A 14,888-nucleotide genomic window follows, 5' to 3' on the forward strand; every position below is an offset into this window, starting at 1 on the left:
TGTTTCCAAACAAGCTCTGGAGCCAACAACCTCAAGAGCACAGGCAAACGCCCTTGCCCTTTAAGGGCTGTGGTTCCTGTTTCTCAGAGCTTCTTGGATGTAAAGCCCTGGGGGTCTTCCACCAACCCAGTTCCTTCTCCTTTAGTCTGGAGCAACAAAGCCATAGCCACCTTCCTGATGAACATGCAGGCCCAGTTTGACCCACTGCTTCAGGGGCAATGTTCTGAGCAAGAGAGAAACAGCCTCTCCTCTGCAGTCCTCTCTCCTTCCCACCTTCTGTGGCCACAGAATTGGGAGGAAATTGTAAACTCGGTGAAGACAGGACTTCTCAAGCAATACTCCTGTTGCTCCAGGGGCCCCGACGACAGAGGGGAGACAGATCATACCACCCTCTCTTCTGCTGACCCTTAGTACTTGATTTCTTGCCCAATATTAAGCTAGAAAACATCACCAAAATGTACAAGGAAATTCAAAGAGCAAAAAGATTTGGGGGAGAAATCATAGCACCCTGGGAGGTAGGAAGCGGGTGAGGAGGAGGGGAGGGAACCAGTATTGCTGCCAAGTTGTCAGTCACCTTCTTGTGTTCTTAAGAATGCTTCATTTCTTTTGTTTGGTCAGTTTTTCCTCCCAGATTCCTGTAAACCTGTTACCTAACGAGGTCAGTGTCACTTAGCCGTTCTCGCCCTTTAACAGGAATACTGGCCAGGGATTAAAGCCCAGACCACCATCTCAAGGAAGACTTTGGGAGCCTCCAATTGGGAACCCTCCACACTCTCTTCAAGTGACACACAGCAGCACCAACAGTCGCAATGAAAATTCTAATCCCTTCCCTCCTTCTGTTGCTGCCACTAATGCTGATGCCTGTGGTCTCTAGCAGCCCAAATCCAGGTAATAAGATTAATTTTCTATAAAGGGGAAATGGGGCGGGGGGGGGGGGTGTGGATGTGGCAGAACACAGAAGAAAATGAGGCAAAAACCCTGCAACAACCATGCATTGAAATGTAGCCCCTTCCAGCTACAGGGATTTGAGACAAGTTAGTTTCTGCCAGTGCCTGGTTCCTCATTTACAAAAAGGAGAAGACTATACTTATATCCAAAGAGTGTTTCAAGAGCAAAATGAGATAGTGAGATAGTGGGTATCAAAATGTCTGAAACTGTAGCTGCAAAATACTGATATATACTGGCTCAATAAAAATCTGCTCTCTGGAGGCGCTTGGGTGGCTCAGTTGGTTGAGCTTCTGCTTTCAGCTCAGGTCATGATCTCAGAGTCCTGGGATCAAGTCCGGCATTGGGTTCCCTGCTCAGTGGGGAGTCTGCTTCTCTTCTCTCCCTGTTCTCTCTCTGTCAAAAAAATAAAAATAAAAATCTGCTCCCTTACCTTCTGCCCTTTGTCCCTTCCCAAAAGAGCCAGTCTTGGTGAAGGCGGTATAAAAGTATTGAAGGCAACTGTACATTCAAGGAGGATGAGAAGTCCTTGCTTATATTCTTTAGGGGCACCTGGGTGGCTCAGTCATTAAGCGGCTGCCATCAGCTCAGGTCATGGTCCCGGGGTCCTGGGATCGAGCCCCACATCGGGCTCCCTGCTCAGCGGTAAGCCTGCTTCTTCCTCTCCCTCTCCTCCTGCTTGTGTTCCCTCTCTTGCTGTGTCTCTCCCTATCAAATAAATAAATAAAATATTTAAAAATATATATTCTTTATAGTACACCGCGATGCCACCAATAATTTTTAATACTATTTTTTTAAAGATTTTATTTATTTATTTGACAGACAGAGATCACAAGTAGGCAGAGAGGCAGGCAGAGTGAGAGAGAGGAAGAAGCAGGCTCCCCGCGGAGCAGAGAGCCCGAGGTGGGGCTCCATCCCAGGACCCTGGGATCATGACCTGAGCCGAAGGCAGAGGCTTTAACCCACTGAGCCACCCAGGCGCCCCAATTTTTAATACTATTTAATGGTAAAGTAAAAAACTAGAAAGATCGTGTCACTGGATAGTATCTATATTGGAAGCTTTAGCCATACTACTAAGCTCACATTTTTGGGAAGCAGGCCTTAGGTTAAAGACTCCAAATCAGCCCCAGCTTTCACTCCATCTCAGGTGAGCTCACCATTAGCAGAACAACCATGCAGAAGAGAGCTCATCCCATGTATGTTTCTACTCAAGAAAACCAACTCCTCAAGGGCTAGTTTGAGGTAAAATAGCTTTTTTACATATTTACCAAAAATTTGATCCTTAAAATCAGAAGCTCAACTTACTCCACCCCAATTTTACACTTCCCTTCCCTTGTAGAGAGAGATCTCTGGGAGGTGCTGGACCCCATAGTTCTAGAGCCTAGGCTGCCAGTCGGGAGGGGAAGGCTTTTCCATCATGGTGACCAACACCAAGGCTAGAGTCCTTACCCTTGATTCAAAGCCCTAACCACAACCTACCTTTCCAATCCACTCCACATCTCACTAACAAGTGCTCTGTGCTCCATCTAAACTAGACTGTTGGCTGTTCCCCGAACGGGTCTTGTGCTTCCCCACCAGCTTAACTTCTCTCATACACTCAGCTCAGAGACCACCTCCTCCTCACAGGCTTCCTGATTCCTCTCTCAACCAGATATGAGCCCTCCGTCCTGTGAACATGCTTCGTCCAAACGTGACCCTCTCTTTGCATTTGTCATATTCTGTCTCATACTGAAGGTATTTGTGTGCCTTTCCTACCTCCACCCCTGCCCTTCTAGACTGCAACCTCCTTGGTAGCACAATCTGGTATAGTGTTTCCATATCCCTCATTCTATCCAGCATAGTATTCAGTAAATATTTGCTAAGGGAAAGAATAAATGCTCAGGTTTCTAAGTTCAAAATGTTGCCCTTAAAAGACTCTACACCTGGGTTTGATAGCAGCTCTATTAACATTTGGGACTGGGCAATTCTTTGCTGTAGCTGCTATTCTGTGCATTGTAAGATGTCCAGCAGCACGTGTGTGACCTCTATCAACTATATACCAAGCCTCTCCTCCCCTGCCCCCAGTTAAGATAGACAAAGTTAACTCCAGGCGTTGCCAAATGTCCCCTGGAGGGGGTAACCACCTCCAGCTGAGAACCCTTGCTCTATAACAATAGTTCTCAAACCTGGCGACACGTTTAGACTTTCCTAGATCTGTAGACTCAGCTTTGGAACGCAGGGAACCTAGATCTAAATCCTCCTTCCACCCTTAATTTGCAGCCCTAGACAAGCTGCTTCACTTTTTGGAGCGTTTTACCATCTTAAAATGAGTAAAATACCATTTAGAACATAATTGTTTTGAATATTAAATGATCTATAATGTGTACCTAGCAAGGATTCAATAAATGGACTAAGTAAAATATCTCAAGTAGCTCCTAAAAGACAACAGCAATGAATTGGGGAAAGCTCGTTCTGCCGCCAGATGGCGCTATTACAGACAACCAGGCTCCATCCCAGTCTCTTTTTTTTTTTAAGATTTTATTTATTTTATTTGATAGAAAGAGATCACAAGTAGGCAGAGAGGCAGGCAGAGAGAGAGAGGGAGAGAGAGAGGAGGAAGCAGGCTCCCTGCTTAGCAGAGAGCCTAATCCCAGGAGCCTGAGACCCCGACCTGAGCCAAAGGCAGAGGCTTAACCCACCCAGCCATCCCAATCTCTTGATCCAGTTCTGCAGCACCTCTCTGGCTCGTGGAAACAACACTCTCCACCTTCCCATCCCCCCAAAATAAAATCTAATCTTACTTTATTTCTTAAAATAACCACATACATGCACAGTGTGTTTTTCACAGAGAGGAATGAGAAAAGATAAGAATATATGAAAATGTTAGGAAACAAATCATTTATAATAATAGATTAATTACTTATATAATTAACTATGAAGTTATCTACAATGATTGTTGAAATATGCTAAGTAATCCTATGTGGCAGGCGATTTTTTTTTAATTTTTTAAATTTATTTTATTTTTTCTTAAGATTTTATCTATTTATTTGATAAAGACACAGTGAGAGAGGGAATACAAGCAGGGGGAGTGGGAGAGGGAGAAGCAGGCTTCCCGCTGAGCAGGGAGCCCCATGTGGGGCTTGATCCCAGGACCCTGAGATCATGACCTGAGCAGAAGGCAGACATTTAACGACTGAGCCCCCAGGCGCCCCTAGCAAGGGAGGTTCCAAGCACTTCATACATATTACCTCATTATGTCCTCACAGAAATATAATGTATTTTTAAATTCACTTTTAATTTTTCAGACTCAAGAAATGTTATAAAAACAGAGTTCCCATATATCCTTTATCCAGTTTTTTAAAAATAATATCTTACATTACCATAACATGATTACCAAAACCAGGAAGTTAGCATTGACATAATACTATGAATGAATGTACTAATATTCAGGTTTGCTAATCATCCCGTTAATGTCCTTTTCCTGGTCCAGAATCCAATCCAGGATACTAACCTGAATAAAGCTGTCATGTCCCCTTGGTTTTCCCCAAGCTGGAGTAGTTTCTCAGCCTTCCTTGTCTTTCATGATTTTGAAAGTTTTGAAGACTACTGGTCAATTATTTTGTAGAAAGCCCCTCAGTTTGGATTTGTCTTATGATTCTTCTTGATTAAGATCAGATTATGTGTTTTTGGCAAGAGTACCACAGAAGTCATGTGTACCTTCTCCATGCCTCACATCAGACGGCCCATGATCATTCCCAACTACTGATGATATTCATTTTGAACACTTGCTCAAGGTAGTGTCTGCCAGGTTTCTCTACTATAAAACTACTCTTTTTCCCACTGTAATTAATAAGTATCTTGTGAAGAGATACTTTAAGACTATACAAAAAGCAGGGCACCTGGGTGCTTCAGTGGGTTAAAGCCTCTACCTTTGGCTCAGGTCGTGATCCCAGAGTCCCAGGATCAAGCCCCACATCGGGGTCTCTGCTCAGTGGGGAGACTGCTTCCTCCTCTCTCTCTGCCTGCTTCTCTGCTTACTTGTGATCTCTGTCTGTCAAATAAATAAAATCTTAAAAAAAAAAAAAGACCATACAAAAAGCCTATTTCTTCAAAATCCATTGACGATTCCCACCTTCAACAAAAGTTACTATGGAATTAGCCAAATGGTGATTTTCTATGTCCATCATTCCTTCTACATTTATTAATTGGGATTCTACTATAAGAAAAGCTTCTCGGGACGCTTGGGTGGCTCACTCGATTAAGCAACTGCCTTCGGCTCAGGCCATGATCCTGGAGTCCCAGGATGGAGTTCCAGAATCGAGTCCCACATCAGGCTCCCTGCTCAGTAGGGAGTCTGTTTCTCCCTCTGACCCTCCCTGCACCCTCATGCTCTCTCTCTTACTCTCTCTTAAATAAATAAAATCATAGAAAAATCTTCTCCTTCTCTCCCATTTACTTACTGAATTATTTATGAGTGAAGACTCATGGATATTTATGGATTATAATCCATTACTATCATTATTTGTTATGTTGTTCATGTTGTCTCAAAATTGACTATTGAGAGCTGCCGCAAGCAGGCTTCTCTTTTTGGCTTATCATTTTTTAACAGTTCCAGATTTTCTGATATCATAAGATGTTCCAGGTTCATCTTGTACTTCCCTGGCCTGCCTTGGAATCAACCATTTATTTCTCCAAGGAGCTGTAGTTCCTTTCACTAGGCCATGGTACTCACGAGCCCTGCACACTAAGGTCTGGCCCGTGGCTACCGGGAGCTAGTGCTTCTACGCCCTCTAGTGGACAAAGCTAGGAACATACTAATCCGCAGGCACATACTAATGAACAATTATTAGCCCTATTTTACAAATTAGGTAAATGAAAGACAGAAGTTAGGCAACTTCTCCGAAATCATAAAGCTAATATGTAGTGGAACAGCGAAGTCAAAATGATAGATCTACCACAAGTCCTAACAAGTGGGAGTTAGCTTCTTTACATATACAGGTCAGTAGAAAGCAACAAACCTAACATTCCAGAATAGACATTCTCTTTGGTACAGAGCGACAGAAGTCCACAATAATAACAATCATGTACTGAACACCTACTTGGGAACTGACCACTGGGCACCCCCAGTAGCTTATTTATTCCTAATTCTGCAAGGTGGATACTACTACTCTCGTTTTACAAACCAGAGAACCAAAAATCAAAGAAGCCAAGACTGCATCGTTAAGGGACAGAGCAAGTAGTAGATGCCACATCTGCCTGGATGTAAAGTTCATGCTTATTCCACTATATCAATATTTTCCAAAACTGATTTTCGGTAGGACATAAATTAGCTTTTACTTCAATAGTTATGTTTTTGTTAATGCATGTTAGAAAAAAATCTAAGCATGTATCAAACTCCTAATCTCACAGATAATATAGCAGAGGATGAGGCTGGTTTTATAAATTACATCTGTTTAAAGAAAAAGTAAGAAGTAAATAATAGCATCATAAAGGTGGTCCAGAAATGTCTGAGGTTTGGTAAACATCATATTGTAGGAACGTGCAGCTTCATTTTAATTTATGCCATGGAATTAAGGTTGTAAAGACTGCGGAAAGAACAGCACTTAAGAAACTTGGACCTGAGTTTTAGCTTCAGCTGGGTCACCATTACCTTTGTGAACTTGGGCATTTCATTTGCTCTCTCTCAGTTTCCTCATCTAAAAAAAAGGGGGGGGGGGATAATGATTTAATTTGTACAATCCTTTTACAAGCAATTTAATAATAATATCAAGAAACATAAAACTATTCTTAACTTTTGACCCAGCAATTCCACTCTGGGAAATCTGCCCAAGACAATAATCTAACATTTGGAAAACAGTTACAAACATAAGGAATTTTATCAATACCCAAAAGTAAAACAATCTAAATATTCAGCAATGAGTGAAGAGTTAAATAACTTGGAGGTCATATGCTTATTGGGAATATTAGGTAGTCATTAAAAATGTCTGTTTGGGGGGCACCTGGCTGGCCAGGTTAAGTGTCTGCCTTGGGCTTAGATCATGATCTTGGGGTCCTGGGATCAAGCTCCAAGTTATCAATGGGCTCCCAGCTCAACAGGGAGTCTGCCCCCCACTCATGCTCTCTCTCTCTCTAATAAAGAAATACAATCTTTTTTAAAACGGGGGGGTGGGGAAGCCTGCGCACCTCAGTAAGTTGAGTGTCTGACTCTTGATTTCAGCTCAGGTCATGATCTCAGGGTCATGGGATCCGGTCCTGAGTAGGACTCTGCCAGGGCATGGAGCCTGCTTGAGATTCTCTCTCTCCCTCTGCCTCTCTCTGCTTGCACTCTCTCTCTTTCTCAAAAAAAAAAAAAAAAAAAAAAAAGTTCATAAAAATGTCCATCATAGAGGGCCTGGGTGGCTCAGTGGGTTAAAGCCTCTGCCTTCGGCTTAGGTCACAATCCCAGGGTTCTGGGATCGAGCCCCGCATCAGGCTCTCTGCTCAGCAGGAAGCCTGCTTCCTCTTCTCTCTCTCCTCTCCTCTTCCAGCCTGCCTCTCTGCCTACTTCTCTGTCTGTCAAATAAATAAAATCTTGGGACGTCTGGGTGGCTCAGTTGTTTAAGCTGCTGCCTTCAGCTCAGGTCATGATCCCAGGGTCCTGGGATTGAGTCCTGCATTGGGCTCCTTGTCCAGCGGGGAGCCTGCTTCTCTCTCTGCCTCTGCCTGCCACTCTGCCTGCTTGTGCTCTCTCTATGACAAATAAATAAATAAAATCTTTTTAAAAATAAATAAAATCTTTTTAAAAAGTCCATCATAAAGATGATATAGCAACATGTTTATAAAGTGAACAACAACAAAAAAAAAACTTGTTCACATACTATGGTTATCACTGTAGAAAGAAAATCATATGCAGGAAACACACCAAAATACCACCAGATGGTAAGAGTGAAGATTTCTTTATTTGTACTTTCCAAATTTTCTCTAATATAGCTCTATACATTTAGAATTTTAAAAACTTCTAACTAAAGAGATTCAATTAAATAAGCTCCAAGATTCCCTCTGGCTCTAGTATTCTGTGGCCTTCCTCTGGAACTACAAGTAGAGGTCAGGCGAAAGTAAAATATTAGAAAAATTTAGATGGCAGGGGCTATGTGTGTCTGCTTGAGTTATTTTAATAGCACTCAAAACAGCACATGAGAACATTTGGAAACTAGTACTTGGGGGAAATGGTGCAATACCTTCCATCTGTGTGGCAGAAAGGGCACAAGTCTGGGAAAGAGCCCTAGATTGAATCAAAGGATCTCTAAGGGCCCTCTCCAGACAACTAGTCCATTTGCTTATTGTACAAACATCTACCAAGTGCCTGCCATGTGTCAGCTCTGTACAGTTGAATGAGTATTGAGCCATTGGTGGGAGCAAGATTTTTAGTTTCCTGTAGCACAGAATGAGGGGCTTAAACAACAGAAATTTATTTTCTGACAACTCTGGTATCTCTTTGCCCAAATCTTTTCTTCTTATAGGGACTCCAGTTGGACTGAATCAGGACTCACCATAACGCCATAACGACCTCATCTTAACTTGAACTCGTTTTAACACAGTCACATCTCTAAAGATCCTATCTTCAAATAAAGTCATTTTGGGGGTTAGGGCTTCATCGTGAATTGGGGCGGGGGGGACAATTCAATGTCCACAACAGATTTCAAACAACAAACTATATGTATAGCTGTGCATTAAGAGAACTGCTTTCAAATACAGTGGGAAACCATGTAAAGGCATAATTGATTCTTACAGGATATATCAGAAACCACTATGCCAAGGAAGCACCATCTGGGCTCACTTCTAGCTACAGTATCTCAAGTCTATTAACCATCATCCTTGACTGTCATAGAAATATTACCATTTCACAAAATCAGAATCTTAAAAGACAGCATCAGGTGGTAAGACAGACTTGATTAGAGGCCAAAAGAGGAATGGATTTGTTCCAGAGGCACAAAAGTAAATACCATCCTCTTATAGTTGAACTGGGATTATGGATGCAAATATAGGGAACGTAAAGGTCAGGTGACGAGCTTAGGTCACAATCCCAGGGTCTGTGAAATAATCTGCTCCTTGTTCTCATTTCTGAAGTCATGAGAACTTTAATGTGTGCTGGGGTAGGGTGTATTATCGGGTCCTCTTTTTCTTTTTCCTAAAGACTTATTTATTTATTTGAGAAAGAGAGCGAGAGCAGGAGAAGGGTGGGAGGGACAGAGACACAGAGAGAGAGAAACCCAAGCGGACTCCACACTGATCACAGAAGCCGACACGGAGCTCAACGCAGGGCTTAATCTCACAACCCTGAGATCATGACCTTAGCCAAAACCAAGGATCAGATGCTTAGTCAACTGTGCGGCCCAGGTGCTCCCGTCAGATCTTGATTAACACCCACCTTTTATCCTTTCTTCCATCCAGAAGCCATTCTTTTTCCACCTACCTCCAGCTAAGCTCTTCTCTAAGCCATATCTTAAACCTCAATTCCTTATCCATTTAAAATATTCCTCTCATGGAGCACCTGGGTGGCTCAGTGGGTTAAAGCCTCTGCCTTCAGCTCAGGTCATGATCCCAGGGTGCTGGGATTGAACCCCGCATCAGGCTCTCTGCTCTGCAGGGAGTCTGCTTCTCCCTCTCTCTGCCTGCCTCTCTGCCTACTTGTGATCTCTATCAAAAAAATAAATAAAATCTTAAAAAATAAATAAATAAAATAAAATATTCCTCTCTTGAAGTACCCTAGATCCCTGAAAAATGAAGGAGGGGCATCTGGGATGGCTCAGTCAGTTAAGCATCTGCTTTTGGCCTAGGTCTTGTTCTCAGGGTCCTGGGATCCAGCCTGGCATGAGCATTGGGCTCCCTGCTCAGTGGGGAGCCTGCTTCTCTCTCCCCCACTCTCCCTCTGCCACTCCCACTACTTGTGTGCGCACTCTCTCTCTAAAATAAATAAAATCTTAAGAAAAAAAAAAAAGAGGAAGGAAAAACCAATGATGCAGGTAGCACAATACTGGGGGACCATTTCTGTTGGCCTCTTCCCTTTCCAGTGCCTGGCCATGACCTGTTTTCTTCCACCAGGGATCGCCAGAGGCCAACGGGACGATCGCCAGGCTCCTAGGACGTGGCCCCACAAAGGCAGCCAAGAATGTGATTGCAAAGGTCAGTATCAATAATAGCACTGCACCATCCCAATCCAACTCTCTCCCCTGAGCCCCACTCCCGCCCTCCAAACACCAGTGCAGATGTTTTCTGAGCTAACTTCACCCACTGCCCTCTCCACCAGCCCACCACATGTAGCACCAACACTTGTCTTCTTCCTGAATCTCTGGCAAGAGCAGGACCCCTCCAAGTTCTAGGGGGAGCTGGTTGAATCTCTGGCTGCCCTTCCCCCCTTATTCTTCTCCCCAAGAACCCAGGGCTGCTTTCCAAAAACTCCCTGAATCTTTTTGACCTTCATTAAATCATAAATAAGACTGAAATCAGAGAGGCAAAACGTTTGGCCAAGACAAGACAGCCAGAGGAAGACACTAGATCTTTTCTTCATTTTTTGGTCTCCTTAATTATATCTTGATGCCCCCTCCAAACCTGCCACTAAATTCTTGCCAATACAGGTCAGGCAAAACAACTCAGAAATCCTGGTGCTCATATAACTGGGTATCCCCACTGTTCTGTGTTGACTCCTTTCCCCAGCTCCACTGCAATCTGAAAAAGAAACTGGAAGGCAAGGAAGATGGCAAGTAAAGCCCTGCCCTACTCCCTATTCTCAACGATATTAACCTTCCCCTCTAAGTACCAACCCTGTTATTTCAGACTGGTTCCTGAGAGCCCCTAAAAGAAAACTTATGGCAATGCCTGAGATGCCAAAGAAGCAGTGTCCCTGTGATCAGTTCAAGGCCAGTGTGAAGAAAACCAGTAAGTTTCAAAAAGAATGACCTTCCCTCAACCAGAGTCACCCTGCGGAATAACAATTCCACATTGTTATTCCATATGATTCCATATGATGGAACAGGGGTTGAGAATAGACAAAAGAAGTGAAACAAAGATTAAGATAAGCACACCTCTCAGCCCTTTCTACTCAATGTCAACTTGAGGAAACAAGAAGAAGGGAGGTAGATACAATTTTCCTAATACTAGAAAGGTTCGACCAAATTCTTAGATTTTAGGAGTCCATTGCTTATCAAAATGGAGGGAGATGGGACTATTGGGGACTTGGTCATCAATCTCTGAAGATATCAAACATAATTTGGTTCCTTCCTTGAGAAGTTTTTAAATGTCATATAAAAAGTAAATTGGGGGCGCCTGGGTGGCTCAGTTGGGGGCGCCTGGGTGGCTCAGTTGGTTAAGCTGCTGCCTTCAGCTCAGGTCATGATCCCAGCCTCCTGGATTCGAGTCCCACGTCGGGCTCCTTGCTCGGCGGGGAGCCTGCTTCTCTCTCTGCCTCTGCCTGCCACTCTATCTGCTGTGCTCACTCTCTCTGTCAAATAAATAAATAAAATCTTAAAAAAAAAAAAAAAGTAAATTGGCGGGCACCTGGGTGGCTCTGTGGATTGAGCTCAGGTCATGATCTCGGGGTCCCCCCAAGCCCTGTGCGGGGCTCTCTGCTCAGCAGGGAGCCTGCTTCCCCACTCTCTCTCTCTGCCTGCCTCTTGGCCTACTTGTGAACTCTATCTGTCAAATAAATAAATAAAATCTTAAAAAAAAATAAATTGGCAAATTAAACTGATTGAAATTATGATATTATGAAGGATGAGATAAATCAAGATCCTTATCACCACTGGCAGAAGTAAAATTCAATTTGGTAGTACCTATCGAAAATTTATTTACTTATTTTTAAATATTTTATTTTGGGGGGCATCACGGTGTCTTGGTTGGTTAAGTATCCAGTTCTAAGGAATGAAGAATGAAGAATATATTTTCTTATTTTAATTTCTAAATTTTTTTAATTTTTATTTTTTCCATTGGACAAGTCTCACCTTTTTACCATTTTGAAAGATTTCCTAAAAATTAAAAATTTTTAAAGATTTTATTTATTTATTTGAGAGAGAGAGAGCATGAGAGGAAAGAGGTCAGAGGGAGAAGCAGACTCCCCTCCGAGCAGGTAGCCTAATGTGGGACTTGATCCTGACTCCAGGATCATGACCTGAGCTGAAGGCAGTTGCTTAACCAACTGAGCCACCCAGGCACCCTAAAAATTAAATTTTGAAAACATTTTTAACATTAATCTTTATTTTCACCCTAGGGCACCAAAGGCACCACAGGAAGCCAAACAAGCACTGGAGAGCCTGCCAGGAATTTCTCAAACAATGTCAGCTAGCAAGTTTTGCACTGCCTTTATAGGACTCCCTCTCCCAATGAAGCATTCTCAGTCAAGATAGTAGAGAACACCTAGAGGATACCCTCCTTCCACTTCCAGCTCCCCTACCCTGTCCGTACTCCAGCATTCTCACAAAGCATTTTCCCCAAGATTATTGCTCCCTCTAGTGCCCTCTTCTCTTGTCAGTCTTTTTTCCTGTGCGCCTCCTCCCTCCCTTTTCCCAGGCTTAAACTTAATTACCTGGAAACCCTGGTTTCTTAACTAGTCCCAAATGACCTTACATATAACCAGGCAAGTAGCAAACAGAAAATAAATATTTTTAAATGTAGTAAGTCAAAATCCATTTCTTTCACATGGGGTCTGGCAACTCATTTAATCTCCACTTTAGCCCGTTTACTGCAAACTCTACCCAGATTCTACACACACTTCCCACCACCAGCTTCATTCTTCCTCTCCACTGCCCAATTTTTTATTCTTTTGCCGTTTTAACAAACCTTTTTGAGGTAAGAGCTAAGTGGAGAAAAGACAGCAGGTATAGGAACAAATCTGACATGATCTTACTAAAGATAATGTAAATTTAAAAAACAAAACAAAACCTGGCACTCTCCCAACACATAGAATGCCTAAATACTAAATACTAAAGTATTAATGATCCTTCTTATCATCATCATCATCATCATCATCATTAATGGTCATTGTACTCTGTGGGTTTCTAATCTAGTACAGAAAACTCATATTCACAACCACAGTTCAAGGCTAGAGAGATGGTGTGGAAGATCTCAAATGCCATTGAAAAGGCCTTCATGCTGTAAAAATGGGAGGGTGTCATTTTTTTTAACATGGAAATAAAATGATCAAAACAATAATATAGGGCGCCTGGGTGGCTCAGTTGGTTAAGCGACTACCTTCAGCTCAGGTTATGATCCTGGAGTCCTGGGATCGAGTCCTGCTTCGGGCTCCTTGCTCAGCAGGGAGTCTGCTTCTCCCTCTGACCCTCTCCCCTCTCATGCTTTCTCTCAGGTAAATAAATAAAATCTTTAAAAAAAAAAACCCACAATATATAAGGACATTAAACTGGCAGCCATTTTAAAGAATGAATAAGGAAGTAAAGGCTATCACAGCAGTATAAAGACTGCCTCTTCTCCGGGTGCCTGGGTGGCTCAGTGGGTTGAAGCCTCTGCCTTCAGCTCAAGTCGTGGTCTTAGGGTCCTGGGATCAGGCCCCACGTCGGGCTCTCTGCTCGGCGGGGAGCCTGTTTCCCCTTCTCTCTCTGCCTGCCTCTCTGCCTACTTCTGATCTTTCTCTGTCAAAATAAATAAATAAAATTTAAAAAAAAAAAAAAAAAAAAGACTGCCTCCTCTCTAACCCTTTCCTGAAAGGTCAGAAGGGGAAGGGGGGAAAAAAAAGAACATTCATCCAGAATCTGGCTTCTGTCATCCCAGAAGAAACAAAGGACTAAATTAGGATGCTTGCCTTAAGAGGAAAAAAAACACTTAAACTGAGTGGTAAGTGGGGTGGGGTCCTATTTATGACACAAGAGGGCAAGCCCCTCCCTTTTGGTAGGAGAGTACTGGCCATTCAGCCTCCTCCTGTTCCTAATCCCTCCTCCCACAGCAGGAGGCACAGAAGTCCATCACTTGGTATAGGAGTGGAGGTCAGCAGTGCTACCTGCCAACTGCCTTAGAATGGAAGAACCAGGGATGCCAAGATGAAGGAGTGGAATCCAAAGGGAGGTGCCATCATGAGGAATCAATGAGAGATCTGTGACAAAGGAAGTCTTGGGGGCCCAGAAGGATGAAATCTGGGAAAGCAACACCTCCCAAGATGGAAGTAACAACAATGGAGCCACATTCTAAGTCAGTATCTAGGCATGACTTAGAACCCAAGCCACCCCAGACACCTATCACCCAGCCAGAGCCTGAGCCAAAAGTGACAGCCACAACCCAGCCAGCATCTAAGACTCATCAGGGACCCAGTACTCAACAGGAACTGGCTCCCCAGCAAAGACCCCTCACTCAGCAGAATCCCCTTGCCCAACATGAAGCTGAATCCCAGCAGGAACCTAGCACCCAACAAAATTCAGCTCTGCAGCAGGAACTTCTCACCCCACAGGAGCCTGCACCACAGCAATCACCTCCCATGCACCGGGTGTCCTCCTCTCAACAGGAAGTTACCTCACAACAGGGACCTGGGCCAGGAAAAGAATCTGAAACTCAGCAGGAGCCAGAACTGAGAGAGGCACAGGTTGGCCAGCCAGGACCCAGTCCAATGAAGCAACCTCCAGCTCATCGAGAAGCTGGATCAACACCTCCAGCTCAGTCTAGACCTAGACCCGAAAATGGATCACCTGACCAGAGTGAATCTACATCCCAAGAGAGACTGAGACAATCAGACCCTATAGCCCAGCAAAGAGCTCCAGCCCGAGGAATGAAAGTCCAGCTGAGATCTTCCACCGAGTGGGGATTTCTATCAAAACTACACCAAATATCCACGCAGCGACCAGCCTCAGAGTGGAGGATGTTTTACGAGTGGGTCACAGATTCTGACTCAGAACCAGATGTGGGGTCTCCATTAAAGAGCAATTCATCACCCAAGAGAGGGGGAACAGTGGCCAAGGGAAAGAAGCTGGCCTTCAAGGGGAAAAATG

At 43.6% G+C, this 14,888-nt stretch overlaps 1 protein-coding gene across 1 annotated transcript; it reads left to right on the forward strand.

Annotated features, from left to right (window-relative positions):
- Positions 1-619: 619 nt before the first annotated feature.
- CXCL17 (C-X-C motif chemokine ligand 17) lies at positions 620-13,291 on the forward strand. Its single transcript, XM_059151168.1, has 4 exons — positions 620-888; positions 10,006-10,086; positions 10,738-10,839; positions 12,167-13,291. The coding sequence occupies exons 1-4, from the start codon at positions 810-812 to the stop codon at positions 12,262-12,264; spliced, it is 360 nt and encodes a 119-aa protein (XP_059007151.1). The 5' UTR covers positions 620-809; the 3' UTR covers positions 12,265-13,291.
- Positions 13,292-14,888: the final 1,597 nt, after the last annotated feature.

Source organism: Mustela lutreola, chromosome 16, assembly GCF_030435805.1.
Source record: "Mustela lutreola isolate mMusLut2 chromosome 16, mMusLut2.pri, whole genome shotgun sequence".
Taxonomy (NCBI): Eukaryota; Metazoa; Chordata; class Mammalia; order Carnivora; family Mustelidae; genus Mustela; species Mustela lutreola.

Bases quoted from the DNA above. Each gene is read 5' to 3' on its own strand.
- CXCL17 (XM_059151168.1), top strand. From the start codon at position 810: ATGAAAATTCTAATCCCTTCCCTCCTTCTGTTGCTGCCACTAATGCTG. The intron at 10,087-10,737 runs GTCAGTATCAAT...CTGTTATTTCAG, and splicing joins CCAAGAATGTGATTGCAAAG to ACTGGTTCCTGAGAGCCCCT. The intron at 10,840-12,166 runs GTAAGTTTCAAA...TTTTCACCCTAG, and splicing joins GGCCAGTGTGAAGAAAACCA to GGCACCAAAGGCACCACAGG.